The sequence below is a fragment of the Cetorhinus maximus genome, chromosome 19 (genome assembly GCF_964194155.1).
Source record: "Cetorhinus maximus chromosome 19, sCetMax3.hap1.1, whole genome shotgun sequence".
In the NCBI taxonomy this organism is placed as follows: Eukaryota; Metazoa; Chordata; class Chondrichthyes; order Lamniformes; family Cetorhinidae; genus Cetorhinus; species Cetorhinus maximus.
The window spans coordinates 77057225-77072945 of NC_135897.1; the positions used below are offsets into that span (position 1 = coordinate 77057225).

At 38.1% G+C, this 15721-nt stretch overlaps 1 protein-coding gene across 7 annotated transcripts in view; it reads right to left on the reverse strand.

Annotated features, from left to right (window-relative positions):
• xrn1 (5'-3' exoribonuclease 1) overlaps positions 1-15721 on the reverse strand; it is a 98744-nt gene that overhangs the window by 55569 nt on the left and 27454 nt on the right. For all 7 annotated transcript variants that reach the window (XM_078564194.1, XM_078564199.1, XM_078564198.1 and 4 more), the window contains exons 4-14: positions 14518-14627; positions 12619-12729; positions 11622-11707; positions 11173-11260; positions 9349-9517; positions 9165-9232; positions 7128-7259; positions 4541-4631; positions 3993-4107; positions 3013-3102; positions 1566-1722 (exon numbers count right to left, since the gene is read on the reverse strand). In XM_078564194.1, coding sequence (XP_078420320.1) covers positions 1566-1722; positions 3013-3102; positions 3993-4107; positions 4541-4631; positions 7128-7259; positions 9165-9232; positions 9349-9517; positions 11173-11260; positions 11622-11707; positions 12619-12729; positions 14518-14627 — 1217 coding nt within the window. The remainder of the gene's footprint in view (positions 1-1565; positions 1723-3012; positions 3103-3992; positions 4108-4540; positions 4632-7127; positions 7260-9164; positions 9233-9348; positions 9518-11172; positions 11261-11621; positions 11708-12618; positions 12730-14517; positions 14628-15721) is intronic.

Here is a 15721-nt window from a genome sequence, read left to right on the forward strand (position 1 = left end):
GAGAAGATGGGCAGAAAGAGAAGACATGGAGAAAAAGCCACACACAAAATAGCGTCAGGAACTAAGTATTGAATAAAATGCTTGAACAGTATTCTGTACATAAATGAAAAATAGTCATAAGCTATCCCTCGATTCGAGGATGATATCTACTCAGGGTCGCGAATTTATGACATGGGTCATATGACTGAACAGGTCGAATCTTCACCCGCAGAGTTTTGAGCACATGGGGTAGGACATCCTCGGGAGTGGGATCTGGAGTGCAGGATTTACTTCCTTTTCTGCTGTCGCCCTGTCTCATCATTGAGGCACTGGGACTCAAAACATGATGCAGCTCAATGAACAAGTTGTTGCCATTCTGAACGATTGGTAGCAAGCTCCTCCTAGTCATTAAAGTCAATGCCGCCATGCTTCAAGGAGAGCTTCTGAGCATCTTTGATGTGTTTTCCTTGTCCTCCCCTGGAACGTTGGCCATTTGAGAGTTGGGAAAACAGGATCTGGCAGGGGAGGTGGTTTATGGCCATCCAGACAGACTGTATGGTCCATCAAAATTAATTTTGCAGGAATTTTGCCTGAATGCTTGTGGAGTTGGCTTCAAGAAGTATACTGGTGCTTGTTTACTAGTTCTTCCATCCGTCGGAGGATGTGGCAGGGGTATTGCTGATAGAGTTTTTTAGTGCTCTTATGTGTCACTGATACACAGTCCAGGTCTCACTGCAGTACAGGATGTGGTAAACACAACTGTTCTGTACACTGGGGCTCTTGATAACAAATGCTTGCTGCTCTAGTTTGTAGAAAACTCAGCTGGCGCAGATGGTGTTGGATCTCATCAATGGTGCCCTTTTGAGAGAGGTTACTGCCAAGGTATGGGATGTGCTGAACATATTCCAAAGTCTGTCCTTCAACATATATGGGAGGTGGATTATCTGGCTGACCAGGCGCAGGTTGTTATGAGTTTTGTTTTGGCAACATTCAAGGACAGGTGCACGCAAAATTGGAGATATCAAGAATGGTTTGCAAATCCAGTGCAGAATAGGCAACTACACTGCAGTCAACTGCAAATTGTAGATTATGTATACCTCTGGAGGTTAGTTTAGTTTTGGCATGAAGGTGACTGAGGTTTCCATCTAGGCAGTATTTAAAACTGACATCTGAAGGCAGTTGATCTTTGATGAGGTGAATAGCTACTGTCAGTAGATTGCAAATAGTATGAGGGGCATCACACAGCCTTTTTTGACCCAGTCCAGATTTTGAAGGCATCTGTTTCAGATATCCCACTCAAGGCAGTTTGCAGTCATATCATCATTAAGTAATTAAAGGATTGTGATGAAGTTTCTTGGACATTCTAACCTTTGGAGCACAATCCACACAACCTCACAATTTACAGAGTCAAATGCTTTGGTCAAGTCGATGCCTGGTATTGTTCTCAACATTTTTCTTGGAGTTGTCTGGCAACAAAGACCATGTCAAAGGTTCCTCTGGAACATCTGAAGCCACACTGTGCAAAATAGTGTTGAATTGTAATCAATTTGCAAACCTTCTAGACATGAAGAGTAAAATCCACTTACCTGGTAGCAGTTGGGTAGAAGCTCTTTACTAGCTGCTGGCAGAACAGCCAAAAGCTGCTCAAATGGCTTGAATGGTCTCCCTATACCAAATGCTATCTTCAACTTGCTGATATTACGGATGTCTGATAGGTAAGGTGCATAATGAAAAGGATAGTACCTAAATAGTGAAATAGAACATTTGATCACATACAATGCACAATAGTACTTTTTTAAAAATAAACTCGCCAACCCATTGCCTTTATGGTGTCATTTGAATTTAAATTCAACATTGAAACAGGAATGCAAATAATCCAGTAAATTTGAAAACGTACACATCGACGTTGCAATAAATTATTTCGAAAATAGCTGTCCAATAACTTTAAATAAAAATGGTGTGAAAAAGCCACCCATGCAATTTTAATTTCATGCCACCATGGAAGTTAGTCCTCCCAATAACCATTTTCTCTGCATTTCCACAGTTAGGTGGAACAAGCCCAAAGCAGAAGCTAGGCCATGAGCATTGCATTTCAATATTAACCATACAAAGGCAGAGAAGATTTGACATCATGTCATATCACATAGAGCTTTGGGGGGGAAAAATCTGAAAGATTTTTACTTCATAGTCCCAGAATATTATTTTTAAAAGTTAGCAAGTTACGTGGTGCATAGAAGAATTTATACCTAACATTTAGAGTGAAGTGCCCAGAAACAAGATAGCATGACTATCTCCTGAAGCCAAAATAAAACTAAAACCCTTCCATGCCATCTCATTGTTTAAAATATTAAAACCAGTATGTCAAATTATGCAGTTATCGCGTTATTACAATGTTGAAATGTTGCGTGTTTCAGAGCTGAAGCCTGTAACTGATTAACACATTCTAATTTGCAACGTTATCTGACCGAACAAGGGGCATATTAGATCATTTAGTAACACTATCACCTCTAAGTCAGAAGGCCACGAGTTAAAATCCCACTATTGGCATGTTATAAAGAAAATTAGATATTAGCAAAACTATTTAATTCACAAAAGAATATGAGAATAAAGAGGTGATGTGGATATGGATTCCATAATTGAACTAGTTGCAGATGAACTGTGTGGAAAGATTGAACTTAATGGGCCAAATCACCTTTTCTCATTTCAATCTTTGTCAGGCTTGGAAACAATTACAAGGCAGTGAGCAAATTTTCATTAAGAGCTCAGATGAAAAGATCGGTGAAATGAATTTCAGTTCATAACATTCATTAGAATCTCTAATCTTTGCAAACTCGTCCAAGTGTCTGGTGTTCATTTAATATTTTGGCACAAATTTAAGTGGTTCATCCCCCATCCAAGAATAAATCTCTAAATCCTAGAAAATATTTAACAAAATTGGATAGTCATGTTTGAAATAATAAAGGTAAGAAAGAGATGAAGTAGTGCTGCCAGTCATAAAATTTCTACTCAAATTATCTCCATGCAAAAACCTACCAGCTCCAGGACTGCACACCATGATAATAATAGTGCAAAATCCATTGTATTGCTTGAACATAACATTCGGCTTGTTGGGCAAGAAATTCACTATTCGAAGAAGAAAGAAAATTAGAAAATGTTGCCAAATAATAAACATCTCTAACTACTTTAAACTAATAAGAGATGGGGGTTGTGGGTGTCACGGGGGTGGGGGGGGGGGGGCGGGTTTGTGGGGACACTAATTTATGCAATTATCTAAATCAGATTTTTCAACAGATGCGTGTTTTTTCCCCCCCTCTGTTGGATGCTCCCCAGTATCTTGCCCAAGTATCAATTCTTCACATGCAAGCTTCAACAGTGAATGGCAGTAGCCTATTCAAACATTCACGTTAAGCTCAACCCTTTTCTCAATTAATGTCCATATGTGCAAAGTGTACTGTAACATTGTTTAGGGTACTGGGCTAGCAACCCCAAGATTAAGTCAGTACCAACACCAGCTCTGGTTTCTTGGTAGACATACCTTGACCTCTGACCCAGTTCTCCACACTGGAAGCAGAGTTTAATAATTTCAGTGTGCCTGATTCTCTGTTGCATTTCTGCAGCCAGATCATAGCACCACACAGACGACAGATTCTCATAATTTCAGGGCTTGTAGCTCAAGGGTATATTTAAGCCCTTTGAATCAAGTTTTTCCTAGAATCCTGGGGGAAGGAGTCAGCTACCTGCCCTCTCCTCTCCTAGGAGATCTAAACCACACTTTTGCAGAATCAATAATGCATCAACCCACGTGCTCATTTTTCAAAACACTTCCCCAGACATTTTCTGTACCCCCATTTAACAAATGGTACAGTCCTGCTATCGCAAGACACCTCGGTGCTCCAATAAACGGGCAGCCTTTCAACCCAAAACCAGCACCATCTGATTGTGAAACCTTTTTCATTCTTAATTGAATATCATGTGATTAAGCACAAGTTCAGAGGGAAACAAAATTCACTCACTCAGAAACAACTTCTACACCCATCTTTGTCATGTAATAAACTCTCTTGTATTGCCTGAATTCTGTTTCAAACAAATCATCCTCATCCTCATTGTCATTGTCATCATCCCATTGATCTAGAATGAGTTGAAATATACCATGTGTAAGTTGCCGAGTACAGAAACGGATTGCAATTTCGTCATAAGTCATTGCACTAACTGCAAAAACTGAATACACTGCAAGACAAGAAAAAGCTGTCATATCTAAACTAAAATAAATCTTTACATTGAAATATAACTTATAGCTAGAAAAAAATTCAATTTCATGTCACTTAATTGATACAAGCAAATTTAAAACCAACACAGAAATTTAATGGGGGAGAAATTGATATCATTGAAGAATGCCGCACAGGCCACGTAGATAGCGTGATGCTGCCTGCTCCCAGGAAACCAAGGTAAATTTAAATAAAATTCTCCCCTTTGCTTTACTGGGATCTGAAGAATAAACTGTTATTAGAATAATTGGCAGGGGTTTCAGAGTGTAAAACGTTTATACATGGCTCATGTTTACCTTCGTGATTGAATTCGGTATTGCAGTTTGAACAGGCTTCTGCCTCATTTCTGCCTTCATCTAATACGGCTAAACACAAATCATCTCGAATCTGTAAATAAAAACAAACATAACCTTTTTCTCTCCCAGTAAAGCTTCTGTTAAAAAAGGCAGAACACTTATGAACTTCTTGAATAGAGGCAAAGTTCCTCCATAACTAGTCAACAGGCACAATAACATTGGACTGAACTGATATCTATTGATTCCATTCTCCCTTCTCTACCAGAGATCAGCTTCCCTTTTGTAAGCCAATTAATTACATAGCAACCTTTATCAGATCCAACTAAAATCACACTCAAAATGGTTATAAGTGGATGAATAAATTGTTGCTCTTTTGAAAAAAAATGCATGGGATATCTACATTATAAGCACTGTTTTCTGAACTTTCAGTTAGTAGATAATTTTAAGCCTCAATAAACTACCTCTCAAGTAAGAGCTACTCTAATAATGGGACGTTTGGATACATTATTGGCGCAATTAGACAGATTTGTATAAAAATTCAGATGAGAACAAACGTATATTTCCCTGCTGGATCATTTCAACCATAATCATCATGCAGACAGTTTAATGACCAAGAAAAGATGATCATTAATACCTCTACAACTCCTGGGTGTGAGAAATGGGCAGTATTTATTTTATGTTTAATCAATTACTTCAAGTAAGTTTCAGGCACCTACAGCCCTTGAATTTAAATCAGATTACTCTATGACTCAGTGCATTAGCAATGCCTCCCTCATACTGTGTCAATTGATTGAGACAATTGAACAAGTAGTCAATGGAAAACAAAAACAGAATTACCTGGAAAAACTCAGCAGGTCTGGCAGCATCGGTGGAGAAGAAATCAGTTAACGTTTCGAGTCTTCATGACCCTTCGGCAGAACTGAAGCATAGTTAGGAGAAAGGAGAAATATAAGCTGGTTTAAGGTGGGGGGGCGGGGGGAGAGAGAAGTTGAGGGTGTGGTGATTGTGGAGATAAGCAAGCAGTGATAGGAGCAGATAATCAAAAGATGTCACAGACAAAAGGATCAAAGAGGTGTTGAAGGTGGTGATATTGTCTGAGAAAAGTGCTAATTAAGAATGGAAGACAGGACACTCAAGGTACAGCTCTAGTGGGGGTGGGGTGGAAAGACTAACAAAGTTTTAGTTTTAGATTTAAAAATAATGGAAATAGGTGGGAAAAGAAGAATCTATATAAATTATTGAAAAAAAAGGGAGGGGGGAGAAACGGGGTGGGGATGGGGGGAGGGGGAGTTTAAGATCTAAAGTTGTTGAATTCAATATTCAGCCCGGAAGGCTGTAAAGTGCCTAGTCGGAAGATGAGGTGCTGTTCCTCCAGTTTGCGTTGGGCTTCACTGGAACAATGCAGCAAGCCAAGGACAGACATGTGGGCAAGAGAACAGGGTGGAGTGTTAAAATGGCAAGCGACAGGGAGGTTTGGGTCTTTCTTGCGGACAGACTCCACCCTGTTCTCTTGCCCACATGTCTGTCCTTGGCTTGCTGCATTGTTCCAGTGAAGCCCAACGCAAACTGGAGGAACAGCACCTTATCTTCCGACTAGGCACTTTACAGCCTTCCGGGCTGAATATTGAATTCAACAACTTTAGATCTTAAACTCCCCCTCCCCCCATCCCCACCCCGTTTCTCCCCCCTCCCTTTTTTTTCAATAATTTATATAGATTCTTCTTTTCCCACCTATTTCCATTATTTTTAAATCTAAAACTAAAACTTTGTTAGTCTTTCCACCCCACCCCCACTAGAGCTGTACCTTGAGTGTTCTGTCTTCCATTCTTAATTAGCACTTTTCTTAGACAATATCACCACCTTCAACACCTCTTTGATCCTTCTGTCTGTGACATCTTTTGATTATCTGCTCCCATCACTGCTTGCTTATCTCCACAATCACCACACCCTCAACTTCTCTCTCCCCCCGCCCCCCCCACCTTAAACCAGCTTATATTTCACCTTTCTCCTAACTATGCTTCAGTTCTGCCGAAGGGTCATGAAGACTCGAAACATTAACTGATTTCTTCTCCACCGATGCTGCCAGACCTGCTGAGTTTTTCCAGGTAATTCTGTTTTTGTTTTGGATTTCCAGCATCCGCAGTAGCTTTTAGCTTTTTGTTTTTATATTTAAGTAGTCAATGGAACTCAGGTTTCCATGCTGTGACTTGGAAGAGAGCGAGGGAAGACAACATAGAGCACATCATGCTAAGCTTGAATAATATTCATGATAGGATGGGCAAATCTTCTGGAATTTTGCTGGACAATTTTTGGGCATCAGGAATTATTGTTGAACATTCCTTTGGGAGATGAAATGGTTGTAGTAGAATAACTTGTAAGTAGTATATGGATGGTTTGATTGACCAATTGACTTTGTCTAATTCCTTATATCAATTAGACTGAATTACTTCAGCACTGTCCTGATTCAGTGAGCAGCGTTGGTCTAAGCTATTTAATTTTCTCACAAAAATAGTATTAATGACTTGAAAGGTTTCTCCCACATTCAGTTGTAAAGAGTATTTGAAGTGGAACAAGATGAAATATATACCTTGTTTTTCTTTTTACGTCGTTTTGCTTCCTCTGCTGCAATGCCTGCTGCCTCATTTAGGTACTTTTTACCCACTTTACTTTCAAACCACTTTAGGTCAACAAAAACTTCACTGAAATGTTCACGATCAAACTGCAATCAAATAGTTATATCATCTATCAGGCAAACACGTCAACAAAGCAACAAAAAAACACACTCAAAAACGACTTGATGAAAAGTTTCACCAACTACTACATACAAACAATCTAGTTAAGCTTCAAGCAACTCTCCAAATTGACAAGCATCTCCTAAGATTAACTCAGCTGTCTCTTGAGAATGCAGAAAGACCTGGGCCAATTTGCACAAGGTACCAGAAAGCATACCAGTGCTTTGTTGTGGCTTGGCAAGCCTTGTTTAGCAAGTAATCGTATTCACTGCAACTGAACTGGTTTGTATTTGAAAAGGCATCCTTCACTGAAAAAGGTGGGAGAATAAGATTCAATTTGAAATAATTTATGAATTATAAACAAAAATACCCAAACAAATAATCTCTGAATAAGAAGGAACAAAACCTGCACCAGAAAATGTTACTCACAAATGGCTTAAAGTTGGAGCTTCTAAATCTACCCAGGGTTTAGGTTTAACCAAAAGTCATTTGCACTAAGCTATTTCCGCTCTTATTTGTTGTTGTAGTGGAAAGACAGATGTCATACTTTGGAATTTTTCATCTTATGGTACAGCATCAATCACAGCTATAGCAAGGTCCATGGGTGCATTATTTCCAAAGATCTCAATAAGTCTCAACTGCAGCTGGTGCCATATCACAGAGGAGGTGGTATAAGGTTCACACCCATAATACCCAATCTTGCCTACATTTTCAGTAACAGGGGAGTGAAATTAAATACCAAACAGATCAGTGGTTCTCAAACAGGAGTTCAAAAGCTTCCTAGAGGCCCATAGAGGCTTTCCAGATAGTCTGCAAAATAATGCTACTGCCCAGGCCACCGTGGCCAAGAATAAACGAATGAACCGTGGCCAGAGCCGGCTTGGTGAGAGTCAGGAACAGAGTGCATCCCCCATATATACAGCTCAGAGCAGCCTAGCTATCTCACCTAGGAGGAGGGTGCACATGAAGGAGCACTGAGGACAGCATGAAGATTGTCAGGTATACTGGCATTTACCATGGCCGGCAGTGGGCACCAGGTGAGCTCAGCCTTGTTCGAGAGAAGGGAGTTTCTAAAAATATCTACATACTTAAACTCAAACAAAGGATGCCAAAAATTCAAATTTGCCAAGGATGTCATTTTTCCTCAAGGCCAGCTGTATCAATGAGCATAAAGGTCAAAACATTGTCCTCACAGTGAGGATAGATGGACTCTGACACATGTATGTAAATACCCATTTTCTCAAAAACATTATTCAAAGAATTCTTGACATATAGCACTTTCATATTGAGTGTTACTCAATTATAGTATTATAATTTAGATGGGGTTGGGTTTGTGGTTACTAATCTATTTGAAAAGGGATCCATCAACCAAAAAAGATTGAGAACCACTAAAGTAGAAGTCAGAACCTTCCCATGCAGAGATGAAAAATAGATGGGTGGAATATTATTCTCCGTTAAGTTGTTGTTCATTTCTAAAGGCTGATGCAAGACTGACAAAGGCTTTGGGAACAGGTCATTTCTCACTCCACCTGTTTGGATGGGGAAAGCGAGCCAAAATTTTTTTAACAAATTTTATAAAGACATAAGGATGGATATACAAAGGAAAACAAATGACCAACATCCATAATCAATGTAAAGGATTTTATGCCTAAGAATCTGTTTGCTAAGCTTAATAGCCATCACATAACCTGCAACGCCAATATGTTGTTAGCTCAAATAATACTTTCCATAAACATCAAGTTTGGAAGCACAGAAACCGTAATTATAATGCTCAGTGTGTTTTCTTTAAATTCAGGACAAGTAGACTCAACCATAAACTGCACACATTTACCATTACAAATTACTGAAATCTTAGCAACAAGGTTGATGTGGTGGAAACAATCCATGCTTACCTCCGACAGTTTTACAAGATACTTCTCAAAGTGTTCCAAATTAAGTGTTCCGCTTTCATTAATATACCCTAATCAAACAAAAATTTCACAAAACACTTATTTGCCTATGAAACAATGAGTTTGAAATCACGCTGGAATAAATCAGAGTTTATTTACTAGAGAGTGCTTTGTTTCATGCACTTACCTCCAAGGGTTGGCAGGACCTCAGTGTATGTCTTGTATAGCAAAGGCAGTGCATCATGATTGATGTGTAAATGAGGTAGATGAGGAATAAAATCATTACCAACAAGAAACCCCATCAATATCCAGTCATCAATTATTCGTTCAAGGTCATACTCAAAGCAAATCTTGTCCTGTTAATTGAAATAAAGAACAAGCAGTTTATTTAAATATGATCAAAGTTCTAAAGCAATTGTGGCAGTGCAGTACAGTAATGGGTTTAATCCACTTACCACAAGTAGGGCAACTGTTAATCTTTAGCTCAGACAACTCTAAAGGCCGATTATTTAGAAGATAAGGTATTGTAATAGATCCTCTTGTAGGAGCACCATCTCAATAGGTCTGTTGCCTACTATTAACCTATGCAGTATAATCACCACCACTGTTGATTCCTCAACAGAACTATAAAGCTCAGAACCAGTAAGCAGCAAGGTGCTAAGTGAAAAACAAGTGTTTCCCAGTGAAGGGGAGAAATAAAGTTGGATGGAGTTATCTGTGGCTAATCTCGTATCTCCAAATAGTTGGTTTCCAACATGAGTTGGGGTTGGGGAGAATTGAAATAGGCAGTTTGCCCTTACAGTTATGAAATAGTGCATGAAACAGGTGATGAAAAATATTGTTGCTCAAATAGGGTGCAGAAAATTTTACAAGAATGAGGGGCTTCAGTTAAATGGATAGATTGGATAAGCTTAGAGAAGGTTAAAAGGAGGTTTGATAGAGGTGTTCAAAATCATGATGGGTTCTGGATGTATGGGAAGAAACTGTTCCCATTGGTGGAACGGTTGAGAACTAGACGACACTAATTTAAGGTGAATGACAAAAGAGCCAAAGGTGACATGAGGAAAAACTTAATTACTCAGCAAGTATCTAGGATCTGGAATGCACTGCCTGAGAGTTTGGTGGATGCAGATCCATTCATGGCAAAGGAGAATTAGTTTGCTGTGGTTTGCAATGAAAAAATAATTCAAAGTCATTTTCTTTGAAACATGCACAAAACACAAATGAACTTTATACTCTGTGAATAGCCACCTTCAATCATTCAGGCCTATTTGAAAACTAAACCATTTCTTCACTTAAGGGTTATCACTCATTAAGGAATGGCTAATGAACCCCCACCCACCCCCCTACCTCAAGCCGCCCCTAACTAGTAGAATTACGACAATGTACACAAGTTCCACATGCCACCTTGCCATCCATAAAATGGACCCAAAGCACTTAATAGGTTCTAGGTCAACCTAAGCTAGGTTTGTGCAACTTGCAATAGACAACTGCAAGTAGAACTAACAGAAGCTTTGGAAGAAGTTGTAAATATATGTACAGAGAAGTAATCCAAGTTTCTTTTAAAAAATCTTTTAATATCATATTTTCAATCACATTTTAAATTAGAGGTGGATAGAAGGTGTGCCAGTTCTTAATGCATCCGATCATGAGAGGTACTTCTTGTATGCTCCTGTCTCTTAGTTCAGTTTTGTTCCAATACTTTACTATTAAGGTGCTGTTCAGAGTAAACCTGTATAGATATTTTGTAGAAGCCCCTATCTGAAGGCATCAGACAGGAGCTGCAGGCGCCAGAGGCTATGGGTAGCAAACAATATTCCTGATATCACCAGTAAGGGGTACTTCACATACTGCCTCCACCTAACCCATCTCTGGCCAGTTTGGCAGCTTAAAGGCAAAAGTAAGGAGATGAAAGAGTAACTAATTGCTGCATTATCTCCTTTTATACCATTTACGATGTGGCTCAGCACTATCTTTTCCTTTAAAAACAAATTCTAATCCAAATACTGACCCGTACAGATGAAAACTCATAGTCAATATACTCTCTCATTAGGGACAGGTGCAGTAAGTGAAACGTAGTTTCTTCAACTGCAGTAATCCTGAAACAAACAAATGTGATTAGCAAATATTTGTGCACTGAAATCAACATAATAAAAAATAATTTTGCTCCTGAATTATCAAGAATATAAAGTACACAAAGTTTTTCTGTTTTAGCCATGCTAATAGGAAGGTGTCCAGCAGAATCCAAAGGTTTTCTTCTCAGGAAGGAAAGAGTTGGATAGCCCAGGGCACTAATGCACACCACTTTGTGGTTCGAGTAGTACTAAAACAACCTCTGGGAAGAAATCAGAGCTGACAAAGAAAACACCAAAGAAGAAAAATAGGAGAAATTATGCATTTTAAGAGAGTAATAATTATTTAAAGCCTGAAGAGCTCTATTAAACAGTACAAAGATCCTACCTTTTCTGTGATTTCCTGCCTCCAAATCGAACTTCTTCCCTCAAAAGGGAAAAATTTGGTTCATGGCTTGTTAATCCAAGCATAATCTTCAGTAAACACAAATATCAGTAATTTAGTTGTACAAAAGTGTGTGAAATTACTTTTTTCTTTAAAGCTACTTGTAACCATGATGAAAACCTTTATCCTGATCACAGAGAAATTATGCAAAAGCACAAAAATATAATAACCATGAGATCTTGCAAAGGACCACCTCACAAGAATCAGATACAATGATATTGTATTTCTTATTAAAGCTATTCAACAGTCTTGAAATGTAATATTAATAGTACATTATTAAGTTTCTGATCTCCAAGTTGCAAAGAAGTGACAGTGGAACACCAACTTTACCACCCACTGGCGCAGCCATGGTATTGTGGGTAGGTACCAGCTGGCAGACCAGATGCTTCCAACCCTAAAGTAATTCATCACTTTGACTGATTTCTTCAGCTATCCACTATATGGTGAGTGATAGCAATCCCCAACTTGGGAGAAATTAATGCAACAAGAAAGTCCTCTCAGTAAAGTTAACAGTCCAGCTGTATTTTCTGCAGCAAAATACCAATAACTAATTCTCAATTTATCTCGTCACTCATAATTCAGAGTTATTCATAATGTACTAATTCAGGAAAAGTGAAAAATTGCTCAATAGCTTCCAGTAAGTTCCATTTTTTTTTAAAGAAAATAGAGCGAGGCATATTAAAAAACTACCCAATTTTGTTAATCAAATCTGGCTTATGGACTGTCGCTTCTTTCATAAAGCTCCATCGGCTCAATTTATTCCAACTTCTATGGCATTGCAAATGGGGAGTTAAGATCAAGTGTAAACTTCAGGTAAAATGAGTTAAAGAGTAAAGGGTGGGGGGGGGAAAGAGACATCAAACATTTTTTTTCTAAAATACATACATATCACTAGATAAAATGATTTTTTTTGCTCTCAGGAGCATTGTATAATACATACTAAATCAGCATCCAGTCCATACAGACAGTGTCTTGTATTGGGATCATGATCAGGTTTTCTTGTTTCAGCTCTAATAAATTCCATGATTTTATGTTCTCCCTCCCCTGGGGTCTAGCAATAAAAATAGGATGTTAAAATACAGAAATATGTATTTATACACACAGTCACATACTGTAATCCTATTTGTTATCCTCACTTGGTGTGGAAAAAACTGCTGACCAAAATCCAACAGCTTAATTGCCAAAGGCCAAAAGACTAAGTATCACAGAATGTTGACATGCTGATCTTCCATCTCTAGATCCAAATCAACTGAAAGGCTAAGTATTGAGCACAAAAATTTACCAAAAATATGAAACACTAAACACATTAGCACCTACATACATATTAATGAAGAGATTAATACTTTACACCAACATTTTATACCAAGTATAACAAAAGTATATTTCTGAACACAAATTATTTGCACAAAACACATTAATAGATATCTTCAATCCACATGAATGGTATTGCACCTGGGCAGGGCTGGTACAAGAGTATTAGGTGCCCTAGGCAAGCTTTCAGCCTTGCATATCCCACATTCCACTATTAACTTCTGAAAATGAATAAAATTTCTGCATTTATAATTAGAGATTTTACATGAAAAAGGAGATGATACTGATTGTACATTCTCATTGTTCTACATTTTTCATAGTATATGTACATTATAATGAACAATATGGCTCACATGATGTAAAACAGTAGTGTTCCTGCAACAGTTACTAGATGATTTTATGTGCAATTTACACAATCAGTCATTACAATACAGTGGGCAAGATTAAAAGGCATTATTTGATATTATTTACTAGTTCGCAGTTTTGGAATAATCATGTAGATGTACAAATTTGTAAAACTGTTGCATAAATAGAATGAGGAATACAATATAATGAAATTTTGGGAAAGACTGCAATGTAAATACAGGTACAGTATCCTTTATCCATAAATCTGAAAAACGAACACACCCAAAAACCGCACTTTTTTGAACCTCATCGACCTTTAGCACAGGAAGTCTCTAACTCAAACCAACACGATCCTGGCTGACTGCACCCGACCTTTAGCGCAGGGAGTCTAGTTGTTTGTTTGCACTGTTTAACTTGTGATTTTTGACTGTGCTGGTTACCTTACAAATCCTCTCCTACAAGCAGAATCGCAGATGGCGCCACAGGTGTGAACTTACTACACGTACCCTTACGTGCTACGTTTTACTTTTCTAGCCATTTTATTTACTTTAGGCTCTAGCTAGTCTAGGCTTCAGCGATTGTAATCTAAGTAGGCCCAGGGCTATATGCAGTATCCGGAAACCGAAATTATCTGAAATCTAAAACACAATCGGCCCGGGGGTTTCAGATAAAGGATACTCGACCTGTATGTGGAAATCTATATGTATGTGAGTAAATATGGATGTGTATCAGTAGATCTTGACCTTTCATTCCCACTTCCGAAGCCCGTTTGTTTATTTATGTAGTTTCATGAAGTTAATTTTTTCTTATCCCGCTCAAATTTCGCCGCTCTAGGCGACCACCTAATTTGCCTAGCTGTTGCACCAGTCCTGTACATGGGTTAAAATCTGCTCACCAAACTTGTAAACAGGTTTCCAATTACTAACAAATGTAGTATAAATGGAAGCCCTCCGAACATTGTTGTAATAGTGTTTGCTCATCTTTTCCAGTATAATTTTCAATATTATATTTTCTGATTACTTCTGTTATTTAAGCAAAGCTGCCCTCTGGCAGGCTACCTTCAGAAATTAACATTTGACAGTCCATTCTCATGCCAATTTAGAAAGTGCTTTTTTTTTCTCCATTCACTAGGAATTTCAATTTGAGGGAAGAGACAGTTTTGGGCTAGTTAGTATTTAATTACCTCATGACCTGACAAGTACACAGCCACACCTTCCCAGGATTTGTCAGCCGAAATCTTCAGGTTTATAAAATATTTTAGCTGCTCATGTAACCTGGCCATAAAAGCAGTACCTAAAACAGAACATACAAAATTATGAAAAACCCTATTTTTTTTCTCCAAACAGGCACAGAACAAAAAAACAAATCTCAAAAATGCCCCTGCCCTGTAACGAGGCTGGAGTTTTCAAAATCGTTCCACAGTTAAAGCTCAGTGACTCTTAATCACACAACTAGTATGGGAAAATAAATGGAACATTTTATCCTTCTTTGTTTGAAAAGCTGGAGGTAAGAAGAGAATGAACAAATTGAGTCTTGGTGTCCCTAAGAGCATGACTTAAAAAAATATTTTTTGATGTAACTGAAGCAGCTGAGAAGTCCTTATCTCAGCTTGCCTCACTCTCAACAGAAAAGGCAACTGTAATTGTGACAAGAATCTAGATTGAGAAAATACAGAAACAAATACATACAATTTGCACATCTGCCTACCCATGTTTTTAAACCTAATCTGGTAGGCTCTAAGTGGCTCGTTACATCTGAAATATACACCTTCCAGACCTTTCATTTGCAGGCTGTCATTCCAGCATCCTGAAGTTGTTACATATTAGCTGCAGATTAACAGTTAATCATTAATGACTGCCCATGAAGAACCCAAATGTAGAATTCTACTTTCATACTGTGAAAGTTGAACAATATTGACTTAATTAGGGTTATTGTGTTTATCATAAAATGAGACATGAACATTTGACACAAGTAACAATATTACAGCAAAAACTCGCATTAGGCCCCAACCCCCATGTATATTTCATACTCAACTGAGGGTTTGGGGCTCATACAAGACTTTAAAGTTTATTCTTTGAAAAACTAAAAATGGATTGCTATATAGTTTTCGTAAACTAACTTACAAATGCACTATAATTACATTATGAGGAAGGTTTTAAGAATCCTTAAGTGACATCAAACACACAGACTTAAAAATCCAAGCAATGGGAAAATAATATAAAGTCAGTTCCTGACTGAGCGACAAGCATCATCACTGAAAATGAATTGCAGTGCTTCCTTCATGTCTTTTCAATTTAATGCAAGATTTCTTTCCCCAAAAAAACTCTTTTTTAATGCAGATACTTCCATGTAGATGAAGCTTTATGTTATTCGTGCTATCACTAAGG